This window comes from Diplodia corticola (genome assembly GCF_001883845.1).
Source record: "Diplodia corticola strain CBS 112549 chromosome Unknown scaffold29, whole genome shotgun sequence".
In the NCBI taxonomy this organism is placed as follows: Eukaryota; Fungi; Ascomycota; class Dothideomycetes; order Botryosphaeriales; family Botryosphaeriaceae; genus Diplodia; species Diplodia corticola.
In genome coordinates this window covers 105,675-120,496 of record NW_017971508.1, presented here as the reverse complement: position 1 = coordinate 120,496, position 14,822 = coordinate 105,675, and the positions used below count along the sequence as shown (strand labels likewise).

Here is a 14,822-nt window from a genome sequence, read left to right as displayed (position 1 = left end):
CCCGCCGCAAGCAGCCGCCGATCGCCGTGGTACCTGCATCATTCCTCACGCCTGCCTTTATCCCCAAGCCATGTCCGCAACGGGCCTCCCCCACGGGCATGTGTACATGTGAAGGTATCTACTTCCCTGCCCGTTTCCTGACTCGGAGCACGGGTTTGCCTGCGTTCATGCAGCCTTCCGTGACCGCCCTCCGACGAACACGTACTCAAGGTCCCTTGAGTCTCAAGCCAGCTTGTGCCCGACAAACCGCCTTTTAGTCACCTGTGTGAGTCCACCGCTGACCCGTCTCAGTCTCCACCCTGCCGTCCTTTATTGCGCCGCTCTCACCGCCGCACATATCACCCCCCCGCCTCGCAAGCCGCTCCACAGCCCGGCGCGCTGCAGCTGTCAAAACGCTTGCTCGCCCCCTCCCCCAACCTCGCCTCTCCTGCCGACTGACTAGAGCCGAATGACTGCGAATTACCGGAAGGGGCTAGAACGGCAAGGAACCAACCCGGATCGACCATCGCGCAGCATGGCCTCGCAAACCCAGGACAAGTCGCGTCGCGGCTCTTACATTGGCTCCGCCGCCGACTCCTCCGACCAACCCTCGCTGCGATACTCCTCCGTGCCCGGGCCTACGTCGGAGAGGACCGCCCGCGCCGTCCAGCAGCAGCAGCAGCAGCAGCAGCAACCGCCGGCCAAGCCTGCGCCAGCCACCGCCAAAGGGGAGACCTACCACCGCCGCCCCGAACTCATGAACGTACGAAGGAAGAGAAGCGGCTCCGAATTCCGCGAGGAGGGTTTCTGCGACGACGAGCAGGAGAAGGAAGCACGGAAGGCCCCTGCGCTGGAGGCGGACAAGGCCCACGTCACCGACGCCGACATCCTGTCGGACCTGTGCCAGTGGATAGAAATGTCGACGGCGGGGAGCACCAAGGGCACCCGCCTCGCCCACAGCTTCGCCTCGGCGAGCTCGCACCCGCCCATCACCAAGCACTCGCTGAGCGAGCTGGACATTGGCGCCATCATCAACAACCCGAAGCTGCGCCACGACGTCAACTTCGACCGCGAGCTGCACTTCAGGCCCAACTTCGACGGCGCCAAGGGCAAGTTCAAGCTGAAGACGGCCGAGGAGTACTGGAACGCCCTGGCCGCCGAGTTGGAGCTCTACACGTTCCTCTTCAACGGCGCGCCGTCGGTGACGCTGCGCAAGGGAGCGACGTGGCCGCGTGTCATTCAGATTGCCCAGAGGCGGATACCGCTCATGTTTGACACCATCAGGGACATCATCAAGAGCTTGGTACCGGAGAGGGATCAGTCGAGGGTGGACGAGCAGCTGGACACGAAGATGCTCATGCAACAGATCGAGAAGGGGGTGTGTGACCTGGTCAGCGTGGCGAAATGGCTTTCGCACTTGCTGAAGGCACACTGCGCTCCCGTGCGTGACGAGTGGGTGGACAAGATGGTGGAGCAAATCGATTTGGGCACAAGAGGCGGCAGTGGCAGGTCGTTGGTCAACGGGCTGAGGGAGCTTTTGGGGATCCTGGAAGCCATGAAACTGGTAAGTCACCACCACTCGTTCCACGAAAGTGCCTTTGACACGTCACCCGTCACCCGGGCCCGCTGACACCTTACCGTCCAGGACGTGGCCAACCACCAAATCCGTCACCTCCGCGCCTTGCTGATCGAGGATACCATCAACTTCGAGCAGAAGTACCACTTGGACCGGATTTCGAGACGACGCATCCTGGTCGAGCGGTCGCAATGCTGGTTCGCTCAACATGCAATCACCTGCCGTAGCATACCTGCCGATCGCCACGTTAGGGACCGGGGCTTGAGAGTGATCGTCCGTGGCTTGCTGTCGTTGTTGACCTCGTCGGATCGCCAAGGTTCGTTCCCCGAGACGTTCTATTTGGACTTTGACCGCTTGCGTCTCTTGAGAGCGGAATTCCGTGATCAGGTATACCTTGGCGTTGCCACCGATACGTTCAAGTCCCTTCTGAGAAGGACGGGCTTTGCGAGGTCGGTGCCCAACACCCATGTGCAGGCATTGCGGGAAGCCGTGTCTGCCATTGTGGTTGTCAATGAGGTTGCTGGTACAAACAGCAACCAGCACTGGCTCGTCAACATAGATAATATCTCGGTGGAAATTGTCCGCCATGCTCTTTCCCTCTGCGGAGCAGCATCAAACTACGATGCTGACCTCGTCGATGCAACCGCCGAACGACTCCGGCACCTCATTCGCCCGGAATTTGGCATGGTATTCCACGAGCAAGCCAACGCCATGCGCGAATCGCTGGCGGCCCGCGTGACGAAGAGCACCGAATCCTTCGTCTCTTCATCCCCTGTCGACATCTTCAACTCCTTGATCGCCTCGCCTGCAGCGTCTACGGTTTGCGCCACCTCGAACCATGAAGAGCCCGAAGGCCCCGAGGCCGAATACCTCGACGATATTGCTCGCCGTATCACACACATAGCCGTTCTGCACTGGCGCATTTGGGGCACCATTGTCTACTCGCAGACCACCGCATTCACTACGCTTATGCGCAACCCTGTGCCCGAAACATCGCATTCCTCCTCCATCTCCTCTACGGAGACCATGCTCGACGTCAATGCTTCTGCAGCGTCTTGGACCGACGATGGCCTCGAGACTCCCAGCACAACAAGCAGTCCGGACCCCCAACAACAACAACACACCCTTCATCAACAAAATCTACCCCAACGACGCGCGAGGAGATGGAGCAGTGCCAATGAGCGGCGCCCTCCAACCACGAGCTCCGCCGAACCCGGTGCCGCTGCACTCTCAGCACCTCCCAGCCAGCAAGATGGTTCCGACGGACAATCCGATGACCAGAGCAGTGGGAATGCTGGCAGCGGCTTGGAGCGGTTGGTTTACCGGCAGCGTTGAATCAGAAGGAGCAAAAAGTAATACGTGTTGAACGACGGCGAAGCTACAAACGTAGATCTTTGCTTCGCTGGTCGTTCTCGGCCACCTACCATCACAGGAACCTTGATTGTTCCTATCACGTATGCTGTTTTTGGAGTGGCCAAATTTTTCCTTTTTCCCCCCGACAGCGGAGCTGTTCAACAAGCGCTTCGCAAGTCGAAGTAACCATTCCAGGATCTTCCTCTTTTCTTTCTTCTCTTTCCATTTAAGACCTATCATGTTGCCGCTGCGGCTGTGACGAGTTTCATTACAATTTCTCCCTCTATCTCTCCATCTCTCACCCCCTCTCCACATGCACTATGAAAGACTACTCATACGTCTTCAGTGTTTTCTCTTTCTCTCTTTCTCTATCCCCATTCTCAACGACGCCTATCTCATTTGTATTCGCTTATGTATGGGCGGATTTTGCGGATCGGGCAAAGATCAACTTTGTAATGCTCTCCTCCTTCATGTCACGGCGGGACAAGCAAAAAATTTGCTGAGATTGTCCTCTGTCTTCCCTACCACTTTCATGGTCGGGACATCTTGTGTTTGATTGTATGGCTGGGACGGGTTGGGGCGTCTTGCTATTCCTCTCTGCTCTGTCCATACTTTTTTTTTTTTTTTTTAGGTTTGTGATTGCGATTGTGCCTGTAATTCTGCAGGCGTCTGATTTGTCTTTAGCGGCATTGTATACCCCGAAGTTTTTTGGTTCTTGTTTTCTACCATTCTTATATACAGCTTTTAACCCTCCTCATCCTCCTCCTCCTCATCATCATCCATACACGAAAACGTATCCCCCTTCTTATTGATATTAGTGGAAACAAGGTTGTGCTGGCTAGTTTTCGGTTTTTGTTTTCCCGGGGTGGCGTCCTGTTATGTTGCTCTCTCTGGATCCTTGTTCTGTAGGATGATGGGGCGCTTGATTGATTTTTTGATTGGTTTTCTGATCGTATGTGTTTGGTTCTTATTTACAAGATTGCACGGTGTCGTTTGGAGGGTTTTTGGACCTTTTGTGATTGTTGTATCGTGAATGTGCTTATTCTAGTTAGGAGAAAGAAGACCTGTCTGTCAGCCAAATCGGGGTATATGAATCGTTTTGTTTGTATCTTATATAAAAAGTAATATTATTTTTGAGCTTTTGAGTTCCTCTCCTAAGGATGGTGTGGTGTTGTGTAATGCTCCATTGCTGGGCCGCTTCGTCGCTTAAAGGTGTGATTCGGCAACGAAATCAAAGGCTCTGTTCCCAACGGGGCGGATCCATCTGCGATCGTCGATGGACGACAATTGAATGGAAGATGGCCATTTCTACGAGCAGGCCCTGCAAACTTCACACTCGCTAACGCTTCTCCCATCGGTTAACGTGTAATCGCTCCCGCTAGCAACGTGTGGACTGAGTGTTGTATAGTATGATTTCTCGTAAACCATCTGCCGCTTGTACCCTTTCTATCTACTCATTCCTGACATGAAGTTGCGGGTTTTGGAAACGAACACTCCGTCGAGCAGACTGTCTTGTGGTTTTTCTCGAACCCGATCATTCGCCACACCCATCCATCCCGGTGATATGTCTGTCTTGAGCTTGAGAAATGATCAAAGGCCGCTCTGATGGGGTTGTTCACCAATGTCTTGCCTTCAATTTCCGCCTCGCCTTTGCGGAAGCCTTTCCGCGACATGTTTATCGACTGCGACGGTAGTAGTTCATCAAACCAGCTTGCAACCTTGGCCGTCTAGAATCACGCAAGGAAGACGAGCAACAGTGGGGAGAAATGTGCATCATATGTGGGTAGTGAAATCGAATATCGGGATGGATTTGTCTCCGTTTAAACCACCTCACTTTGATGCCCAGACGTTGGATTCGATTCGACTCCCCACGTAATTATGGTGCAATATTTGAGAGTTTATGCGGGTGAGGCCAACGTCTTTGTAACTGGCTGTGATGCTTTGAACAAACAGCACGAGACACAGCCATTCCGGGTCATCGTCACTTCTTTACTACTCCTCGTATAGACAAACACGAGGAACAAACGCCTAGTAGTATCGAATCGAGAAAAGGCTAGGAGTGACTTTGCTGTTTCCCATCGTCATTTCTCCCTCCAGTCACACAGGTAGCTCCGCCATCCATTCGAGAATTGCAGCATAAACCTCGCGCGCCAGCAATCCCATCATCCAACTTTTCAATCTTCTCTCCCGTCCAACACATCGCGACCAACACTCAACCAACTCACCCATCCGCGTGCAAAAACCAAAAAGGGTGAAAACAAAGTCAAATTGTCCACAAGCTACCTACCTACCTCAGCCCAACGCCGCATCAAAACCTCGCCTCAACCTTCTTCCACGTATCCTGCAGCGCCCACTCGCTCTTCGCCTTCTTGCTCCTCACCCTCTCCGCCTGCTCCAGCGTGAACCCCTTCGCCTCCACCGCCGGATTATACCCCAACCCATTCCGCCTCCCCACCTCCTCGCTGCTCACCTCTTCCCCCACCTTCCCATCCGCGCGCTTGTACACCGTGCAAACGCACGCGCCGCCCAGCCCCAAATTATGCTGCAACGCGACATCGACGCCCTTCACCCCCTCACCCGCCGCCTCCGCCCCCGCCCCCCGGCTCACCGGCGTGACGAGCCTGTTGTTCGCCCACCCGCGCAGATGCCACACGAGCTCCGCGCACTGCGCGATGCCCGTCGCGCCGAGCGGGTGGCCCTTGCTGATGAGGCCGCCGCTGGGGTTGACCACCACGCGGCCGCCGTACGTGATGTCGCCCGCGCGCACCATCTCGTGCGCGGACCCCTTCCCGCGCGGCGACAAGCCCAGCGCGTCGAGCGTCACCATCTCGTTGGCGGAGAAGCAGTCGTGCAATTCGCAGAGGCGCACGTCGGCGGGGCGGACGCCCGCCTCGGCGAGGGCGGCGCGCGCGGCGGCGGAAGCCATCGAGTAGCCGATGAGCTCGATGGCGGATTTGTTGAAGAGGGCGGGCGAGTCGGTGGCGAGGGCTTGGCCGGCGATGAGGATGGCGCGGGCGCGCAGGTGCGGGTGGGTGGTGAGGAAGGATTCGGAGACGAGGATGGCGGCGGCGGCGCCGTCCGAGGTCGGGCAGCATTGGAGCTTGGTGAGGGGCGTGTGGATGGTGGGCGAGGCGAGGATCTGGTCGAGCGTGTAGACGTCGTGGAATTGGGAGTAGGGGTTCGCGGCGCTGTGGGCGTGGTTGACGCGGGCGATTTCGGCGAAGTCGGCGGGCGTGGCGCCGTATCTGTGTGCGTGTGTGAGTGAGTGTGTGTGTGTGTGTGTGTGGGTGTTGTAGGAGGGAGAGGTGGAGGAGGAGGAGGAGGAGGGGGGGGAAGCGGCGGGACTCACTTCTCCATATACTCCCTCCCCGCATTTCCGAACAGCTGGGCCGCCCCCGGGGCATTCGTGATCCCCCTCGTCTCCTTCATGACCTGGTTCGTCGTCGCCGTCGGGTTCGTCCGGTCCTGGAAGAAGGTGCTCAGGCTGCCGGGGAACATCTTCTCGAAGCCGACGACCATGGCCACGTCGGCGGCGCCGTGCGACACCATGGTGCGGCCCATGTGGAGGCCGGTGCTGCCGGTGCTGCAGTTGTTGTTGACGTTGTAGATGGGGATCTGGGTCATGCCGAACTGGTAGAAGACGCGCTGGCCGCAGGTGCTGTCGCCGTAGCAGTAGCAGGCCACGCCCACGTCGACGTCGTCGTAGTTGATGCCGGCGTCCAGCAGCGCCTTGATGCCGGCCTCGTAGCCCATTTCGTTGTAGTCGACCTTGCCGCGCGGCTTGACGAACTTGGTCATGCCGACGCCGAGGACGTAGCAGGCTTCTCCTTGCTTCTTGCCCATGGTGGATGAAGCTGTTCTATTTACTTTTTGTTGGTGGTGATGCGGAGGTGGGGACGCAACGGAGTGGGGAGTGAGTGTCAGAGCTGCTGGCGCGGCAAATGCAAATGTTTTACGGAATTTATCGAGTCTCGTAAGCTGAGAAGAGCAGGGCGGAGGGATCAACTGGAGGCGCGAGGTGGATTTAAACCCGGTCGCTGGGCCGCGGCAGGGACAGCTTGGAGCTTGGTCCCCTGTGCCCTTACCCCAGCTGGCTTTGTGGGGACAACCGACAGGCCGAGGTCACCGCCCCTCCCGTCCCCGCACATCCACCACACCCAAACGCTACGTCCCCACCATTCTCGGTCCGCCATCATCCGCTGCACCTCCTATTATTACTGATCGCTCCGGACCTGTCAGAATTTATTGACTCTGACTAGAAATGCATTATTCCAACCAATTTTCCGTCCTGGACACTCTGTCTCCACAATCCTATTCCCTTCGCCGCCAGCTTGATCGTCTACTCTCCAGTCAAATCAAGCCTCTCGACAGTCTGTGCCTCGACTTCCTCCCATGGACCAATCTGCAGCTTGCGCCGCTTGCGCTCCCTTTGACCGCCGTCGTCATCGTCACCACCTTCCTGCTCCTTGACATCCGCTTCGGTCTTGATCGCTGAGTTAGCTTGGCGGTCATTCTGGAGTTCCATCTGTACCTGATGTAAATCCATATTCGTAACATCGCCTCGTCTCAACCTCGTTACTTGCCTGTCGTCTGTACGCTGTCGCCCTCTGCTTCTTCCGCCTGTTCTTTCTCGGCTTGGTACGCAGTTCGTTGAGGGCTGTCTTGCCCTCTAGGCTAGTTCCTTCCGGCTCAGACAGAGACCTGTAGCGAAAGTTGAACTCTGCAAATGGCGCATGCACAGGGTCGATCCAACGGATCTCCCATCCAGGGTCGAGGTTGGCTATGGGTTGCGCATCACCTAGGCTTCAGTCATGAATCAGCACATGCTGTTTTCAGACGCCTGTAATGCGTTCCTGACATACCATGCCTGGTGTGAGATGGCCTGACTCTTCAGAGCCTGTAATGGCACAGTGTCCAGAGCCTTGAACGACGTTATCCTGTTGTGCGTCTTCTCGGCCTTCATTTCGCCAACCTTCTCTACCCTCCAGCAACGCACCGTGATCTCGCCAATCGCACTAGCTTGCTTCTCGAGGCCAGTGTCGTTAATCGCACCGTTGTCTTCGACTGCGGCGAGGTAAATGGCATAAGGGGGGTTTGCACAAACAACGAGAGCTCATACCTATCTCTAGCTTGGCGAACGAGAACGGAAGCTGGTAAGACTTCCCGTTCTTGTTGATGCGAGCTCCGTCAAGCATGTACCTGTAGCGTCCCTGGCTCTGCAACAACGACGAATCAAACGCCAATGTGTCGACGAGCTGTCCGTCCAGATAAACCGAACTCATGATGTGTTCATCCTTGAACGGGAATATGTCCCTCGTGAAGCACCATCTGATCGCGAATTGCTGGTTGGATTTAGCTTGGATGTACTTTGTCACAACGCCGGCTGGCGACCCATTAGAGTAGGTGCACTCTTTCGTGAACTTGTACCCCGTCCCATCGAAGACCAAGATCATAACCACCAAGCCATTCAACCCTTGAATTATAGCCATGATGGTAAGTCCGGAAGTCAACGTCGAAGCTTCCGGTGCTTTCTGGCCTGCTGCTTGATAGAGTGAGATGGTGGTTCTGGAAAGGTGAGTTGTGGCCGCCTGGAAACGTCTGGCAATGGCGTCGAAGAGTGAAGTGGAGCGGCGTCAAGCTCGCAGCAGCCTCTGCGAAATCGTCGAGGATGACGGGGGATCGTGCTGGCTTCGACGGTCGGGCGCCGAGCGGCGAAAGAGAATGACGACGGCGGAGAGGAAAGGTCGAGGGGAGCGTGGGCAGAACGAAGAATATATAGGGTCCGCGTCCGTTTCTGCCGAAGAGGGAAAGGGCTCGCGTGTGCAAAAGGAAGGAGCGACCCAGGCAGGCCGCCCAGAACCCCAGCCGCGTCCGCACATCTGTTGAATGGGATACCCGCAGGATTTCCATAGCCTAGACATTAGTGGCCAGCGGCTTGTTGGATATGAATGTCCTGCCATCGCCCTCCAGATCCCATCCACAAAACACACAACAGGGTCCGGCAAACGTGGTGCATAACGGAGGTTGGGCCACCCGCTGCTGATACGATCAACGAGATTTCCATTACCCTAAAGGCTACGAATGCTGTACGTGCACGCTGGTACATGGAGAGCGCCATTTGATATCATGATGCAGTGCTCAACCGACGGATGGAGGTGTGCATCCAGAGCGAAAACAGAAAAAGCCAAATCGGACAGGAAAGTAGGAAAGACAGATGCCCGCATGAAACCCAGCCAGTCTTCGAATGATGCACCTCCAACGCCAATGATGAGCTACAGTAAGAGAGTATGTTTATGAAACCATGGTGTGATCAAGGAAAAAAGGAATGATAAGTGAAAAAAAAAAAAGGAGGCTTATTGGCCAAAGCATCACAGAACGCCTGCCTTGCACTGATTGATATCAAAAGAAAAAGCCAGAACCCCCAAAACCGTCGCTCAGCAGTCTACAAGCTGATGACGCGCAAACCGTTTTCTTCCCCACTTTTGTCGTCTACCAGGGACCAACACGGACGGGGGCAACCATGCCATACGTGCCGTTGAGCAGCTGTTGCCGTATCGAAGCCGGGTCGTTGGCGTTGGGGCCCACGCCTGCTTGTTGCGTGGCTGAGCCATTGCCGCCCATCCAGCCCAGATGCGACCGCAGCTCATTGACGGCCTCCTGCATCCTGCCGCCAGACAATTCGTTGTGCTTCGAAATCTTTTGATCCCAGCCGCCGTATCCCAGTTGAATACCACCGCCCCTCTTCCCTGCCTCCCGGACGGCCATCGCCCAAGCCTTGGCCATCTCCTCGTACGCATCCTGCTTATGGCGGTTATGCTGGAACGTGTCCCAGTTGGGCAGCTTGTGGAGGATCTCGGTGGCGCCATCAAGGAAGTCGAGGGATGTGGCGGGCTGCATCTCGTTGGGCGGAAGGAAGTGCGGGGTGTAGTCTTTGAGGGCTTCGAGAAGGTCGTGCAGAGGTTGCCTGACCCGGTTGTAGGCGTAGTCGGACGTGTTGCGATTGCCAAACGGGAAGGCGGCTTGGAGGGCGGATTCGTAGTTGTTGAGCACCTGCAGTGCGGAGGCCACGCCGGGCCGGGGGGCCGTGTTGACGACCTCGGCGCCAATGTCCGGGTGCCGCTGGCAGATGGATTGAAGGAGACTCCTCATGTCCTCGGGCCCCAGCGTCTCCAGCAGGCGGGGGAGGCCTAGGGGGCGGCCGCTCATGTTGGTGCGCAGACGCTTGGTGCCGTGGCGGGCCGACGGCTGGATGAGGGTTCGCTGGCCCATCGAGGGCGAGCGTTCGGGGGATGCAGACATGCGCTCGTCGGCGTCGGCATGATCTTCGTCGGCTTTGCGCTTGCGGGAGGACATCTGAGTCGGAGCAGATGGCACTGCAAGACACGTTAGCGGGGCGGGGACGGGCGGCGGTGGGAGCAAGGACGCACTGGAGCGGTTTGGCGAGAGGCGGTTGTTCTGGAGAAGATGCGGCGCGGCAAAGGGAGAAGTGGCGAGGACGCTGTTCATGGTTGGCGGGCCTTTCGCTGTCTCAGCGGAGATGGAGTGGCCGGGTTGACGGGTGTGGACGACGCCCACTGGAAGGGCGTGAGGGCGCGCAGGTGAGGTGGACGACGGGATGGGAGCGAGGTGGCAGCGAGGTGTCAGTGGATGTTTGGCGTCCAAAGGGCTGCCGATTGCCAGCCCAAGAGGACCAAAGCTAGGCCTTAGCCGCGCCAAGCTGCGCCCGGGCCACCGCCGCCGCCCGAGGCCAGTAAGGCGCTCGAACGCCAGGTCTCCACCACGACCGACAGGGCCGTCTATACTGCCCGGAAATACGGTGAGGCGCATGTGCTGTCACGCTGGAGCAGATTCTGCACACGTGCTGCTGTGCGCCACTCGGGCGCAACGCCGGCCATCCCCGCGCCGCGCTGCTTTGCATCCATTACTATCCTGAAAACACTGCTTTTGGCCAAACAAACAAGCAAGCCACGTTCGACTATCTAAGGTTAACGCCCAAAGCGGATCCTGCAATTGAGCTCAGCCGAACACCCAACGCCGCCGCAATGCCACTCGCTGAACATGCACCACGCCCCAGCCCCGTGCTCGCACTCCCTTTGACTCAAGCTAGCCGCATGGCATTCACTGCTTACAAGTACAAGGACTGTGCAGCCACCAGATCTCTCCTGATCGCCTCGAGCGCCTTCTCGAACTTCTGCTCGAGATCGTTGTTGCCCATGACCTTGGCGCCCTGTGCAATCTGCCGCAGCAGCTCCTCGAGACGGCGGAAGAGCCGGATCAGGCTGCCCTCGTAGACGTCCGTCATTTTGCTGTCATGCTCGTTAGCCGCCGGCATCTATATGGCCCGGGTTGGTGGCGAAGACTTACCAGATCTCTGCAAAGGTTGCGCCCTTGGACCATGCGAAGACGACCTCCATGAGCTGATATTTGAAGCCATCGACATACTCGTCCTCGTTGACCGCCAGCTTGCTCTCCTGAGAAACCTTCGCGATAATGCGTGCCTGAGCCTGGATGTCACGGAAAGGCTTCGCCAGCTCTCCTCTCAGCGTCGGCGTCTCGTTGCTCTTCTCTTCGAAGATGAAGCAGCTCAGAGCAGAAGCGCACTGCTCGGGAGTGAGCTCGTTGAAGAAGCCGTTGAAAAGCAGTTCGCTCAGCACAAGCTCGTCGCCGGTGCTGATCTCACACGCCACTCTGGCCTTGAGCTGGACAACGTCTGCCTCGTTGATGAAACCCAGGCGCCTGAGCACACGCTTGCGGCACTTCAGCTCGTCCAGCTGTATGACGGAGAGGGCGTTGTTGATCTGCTTCTTGACCTCCTTGATCTTGTTGCCAAGCTCAACCTTGCCTGCATACTGGTCGTACAGATCCGGTAATCTGGGTGAGTTGTGCAGCGGATTGGACAATAACCGAGACTCGAGAACCTCAATCTTGCGCAACAGCTTCTTGAAGCCGTCATCCGTGATGCCCATGTTCTCAATGGGGTCAAGAATGGCAATGCCGTCGGGGAACCTCCTCTTGACCTCCTCAAGAGCCTTGCGGACCGAGGTCCTCTGGTCTGCAGACTTGAGGTCGGGCGGCAGGAAGATGCGCAGATGTCCAATTGATTCGATGCACGATAGCAACACCGGCACGACTTCCATCTTGCCCTTCTCGCCAGGTCCAGGCGGCCTCACACCCTGAGGCAACTCCTGGCTGAGTTGCGGGGCGAAAGTCACATCGTTTGCAACCTGGATCAGCACGTCGATGACGTACGACTGCTGAGGGGAGATGTCGGCAGCTTTCTGGCCCTTGGCAGGCTTGCGGGGCGTGAAGTTTACGACTGCACCCCAACCGAAGTCGAAGTCCTTGTGTTTGATGCGCACAAGACGACCCGACTGCATGTACTGCAAACAGTAGTTCGGATGGGTGATGACGTCCCGCATGTCCCGGGTGTACTGGTTGAGCTGTTGTCTCAGGTCGTAGTAGTCGCGGATACTGCTCTCATCGGCGATTGCTATGAGCGCCTTCGTCTGTTCCAGCTCGCTCAGGTGCTTCTCGAGACCAGAAACGCTTGCAGTGTTCTGGAATTGGAAGAAGCAACGTTCGAGCATGAATTCGGGAGAAATGCCCTCAACACGCATAAGGTTCAGAATCATGTTGTAGCTCAGGTAGAAGGCGGAGTTGAGCTTGTCTTGCTCACCGCGCACAATCTCCTTTGCAACAGTGGGCTCCATCTTCTCGTCGATCATCATGATGACAATACCACGGTCATCAAGACCACGTCTTCCGGCACGACCAGACATCTGAATGAACTCGGACGGCGTCACCCAACGTTGGGACACACCGTCGAACTTGCGGACGCTCGTGAAAACGACAGTCTTGGCGGGCATGTTCAGACCGATGGAGAAAGTCTCGGTCGCGAAGAGGACCTTGATCAGACCTTCCTGGAAGAGGATTTCGATGGTCTCCTTGAGAATGGGCAGGAGACCGGAGTGATGTACACCAATGCCGCGCTTCAAAAGCGGCAGCAAGTGCTGGATCTGCGGAAGCTCCCTGTCCTGCTCGCTGAGGGATTCAATGGCGCTGCTGAACACCTTTGTAACCAGCAGCTTCTCGGACTCCTCGTTGAAGGAAAGCGTGCTCATCTGGAGGGCGAGGTTCTCGCACTCCCTCTTGCTGAAGCTGAATACGATGACGGGGTTGTAGTTCTTCATCATGATCATCTTGACGATCTTGTAGATGTCCGAGGGTCCCTTTTGGCCGCCCTTGTTGAGCTTTTTGTCCTTGCCTCTACCCTTGCGCTTTGCCATGGCGTCGGCCGGGTCGTCTCCAGCCTTGTCCGAGATGGTTTGCATAGCCTTCTGGAAGTTTTCCTCTCTGAAGACACCCTTCTCATCCACAACCAAGTGTATGCCATCGGCGCCAGCAGGGAAGAAATAGTGTTGGAGAGGAGTGGGTCGGAAGTCGGTGTAGACGACGTGACACGGCTGATTATGGGTCTTGACAATCCACTCGGCAAATTGCATGGCGTTAGGAATGGTGGCGGAGAGAAAGACATAGCGGACCTTGTCGGGGAGAAGAATGATGGTTTCCTCCCAGACGACACCACGAGCTGTTGCAAGTCAGTATTGATGTAGCAGGTCCTCAGCAAGCCAATGTGACGTACATTTGTCGCGCATGTAATGGACCTCGTCAAAGATGACCCAGGCAACTTCGCGCATAATCTCGGAACCTCTGTACAGCATAGAGCGCAGAATCTGCTGACGGTCAGCATTTTAGATCATCGTGTGTCAAGTTCGCCGACGTACCTCGGTAGTCATGACCAGACAGGTCGCAGTAGGATTGATGGTGACATCTCCAGTCATGAGACCGACGTCGCCAAAGTCTGCCATGAACTCGCGATACTTTTGGTTGCTGAGGGCCTTGATCGGACTCGTGTAAATGACCCTCTGGTTGTTCTTGAGACAGTGCGCAATGGCATACTCGGCGACGACGGTTTTGCCAGCGGACGTGTGGGCCGACACGAGCACACTCTCATTGCGCTGGATGGAGTAGACCGAGACCTGCTGGAAAGGATCCAGCTTGAAAGGATACTCGCGCGCGGGCTTCTCGGGGGCGACGTGCTCGGAGATAGGAATGTAGTCGTAATCCGGGGGCAGCGCGACCTGGTGCCTGACCTGGTGAGACAGCACAACGGCGGCGCCATCCTTCTGGGCCTGCAGACCGGCGGCGGCGGCGACCTCGCGTGACTGCTCCGTCTCGAAGCTATCGGTGACGACGGGATCGGGCTCATCGCGGCGAAGGCGTTTCGCAATGGTTTTCGCATCGGCGCCGCCGGCAGCAGCAGCAGCAGCAGCAGCAGCGTCCTGGGCGGGCGGCGGAGCGTCGCTCATGGTGGCATCGTTGGCGGGTTCGTCGGCGGCGGCCTTGACATCGCCGTTGGCCTGTCTCTTTTTGTTTTTCTTGGGCTGCTTGGGCGGCGGGTCCTGGGCAGGGCCCGGCTGCCCTTCGAAAACGTCGAAGAGCTCATCCATGGCGGTGTGGTGGAAACGCGCCTGGAGAGCGGAGTTGTCTTCGCCAGAATTGTTCAACCAACTTTTGCGCTTGGACGTAGACCGCCCGCGCGGCCGATCGCCCTCGCACTTGGCTTGATTGGACGGGGCAGCCAATCGGCGATGCCCGCGGCGCGCTCCGACATTCCGCCGCCTTGGCTGCTTGACGTAGCTGGCCACTCGTGTCTCTCACCACGCCATCGGAGTCGTTTCCGACTTCTGGTAACTATCACAGTCGCACAATGGCGACGACAGAAATGTTTTGCTCCTCTGTGCGTCCCAGGAAAACAGCGCCGAGCCTACACACCATTACCACCGCTTCTGTTTGATATTCAATGGCAATTCATCTATCCACAAGCTTCGCGTTTGCCATGCTTTGCGAAATC

The 14,822-nt window shown here is 57.1% G+C and overlaps 5 protein-coding genes across 5 annotated transcripts; 1 reads left to right on the top strand and 4 right to left on the bottom strand.

Moving 5' to 3' along the window:
• Nucleotides 1-448: 448 nt before the first annotated feature.
• Nucleotides 449-2,890, top strand: BKCO1_2900031 (camp-mediated signaling protein; the record flags this gene model as incomplete). Its single annotated transcript, XM_020273789.1, has 2 exons — nt 449-1,543; nt 1,625-2,890. 2 exons carry the CDS (start codon nt 449-451, stop codon nt 2,888-2,890), a joined length of 2,361 nt encoding a protein of 786 aa, XP_020129842.1.
• Nucleotides 2,891-5,216: 2,326 nt separating this feature from the next.
• Nucleotides 5,217-6,751, bottom strand: BKCO1_2900030 (sterol carrier protein 2; the record flags this gene model as incomplete). Its single annotated transcript, XM_020273788.1, has 2 exons — nt 5,217-6,153; nt 6,258-6,751. 2 exons carry the CDS (start codon nt 6,749-6,751, stop codon nt 5,217-5,219), a joined length of 1,431 nt encoding a protein of 476 aa, XP_020129843.1.
• A 496-nt stretch (nt 6,752-7,247) lies between these two features.
• On the bottom strand, nt 7,248-8,397 carry BKCO1_2900029 (uncharacterized protein; the record flags this gene model as incomplete). The annotated part of the gene is made up of 4 exons (XM_020273786.1): nt 7,248-7,391; nt 7,480-7,711; nt 7,771-7,972; nt 8,028-8,397. The coding sequence occupies 4 exons, from the start codon at nt 8,395-8,397 to the stop codon at nt 7,248-7,250; spliced, it is 948 nt and encodes a 315-aa protein (XP_020129795.1).
• A 1,000-nt stretch (nt 8,398-9,397) lies between these two features.
• Nucleotides 9,398-10,414, bottom strand: BKCO1_2900028 (nuclear envelope protein cut8; the record flags this gene model as incomplete). The annotated part of the gene is made up of 2 exons (XM_020273785.1): nt 9,398-10,281; nt 10,336-10,414. The coding sequence occupies 2 exons, from the start codon at nt 10,412-10,414 to the stop codon at nt 9,398-9,400; spliced, it is 963 nt and encodes a 320-aa protein (XP_020129794.1).
• A 619-nt stretch (nt 10,415-11,033) lies between these two features.
• Nucleotides 11,034-14,418, bottom strand: BKCO1_2900027 (atp-dependent rna helicase dob1; the record flags this gene model as incomplete). Its single annotated transcript, XM_020273784.1, has 4 exons — nt 11,034-11,214; nt 11,273-13,496; nt 13,551-13,641; nt 13,693-14,418. 4 exons carry the CDS (start codon nt 14,416-14,418, stop codon nt 11,034-11,036), a joined length of 3,222 nt encoding a protein of 1,073 aa, XP_020129789.1.
• Between the last annotated feature and the right edge of the window lie 404 nt (nt 14,419-14,822).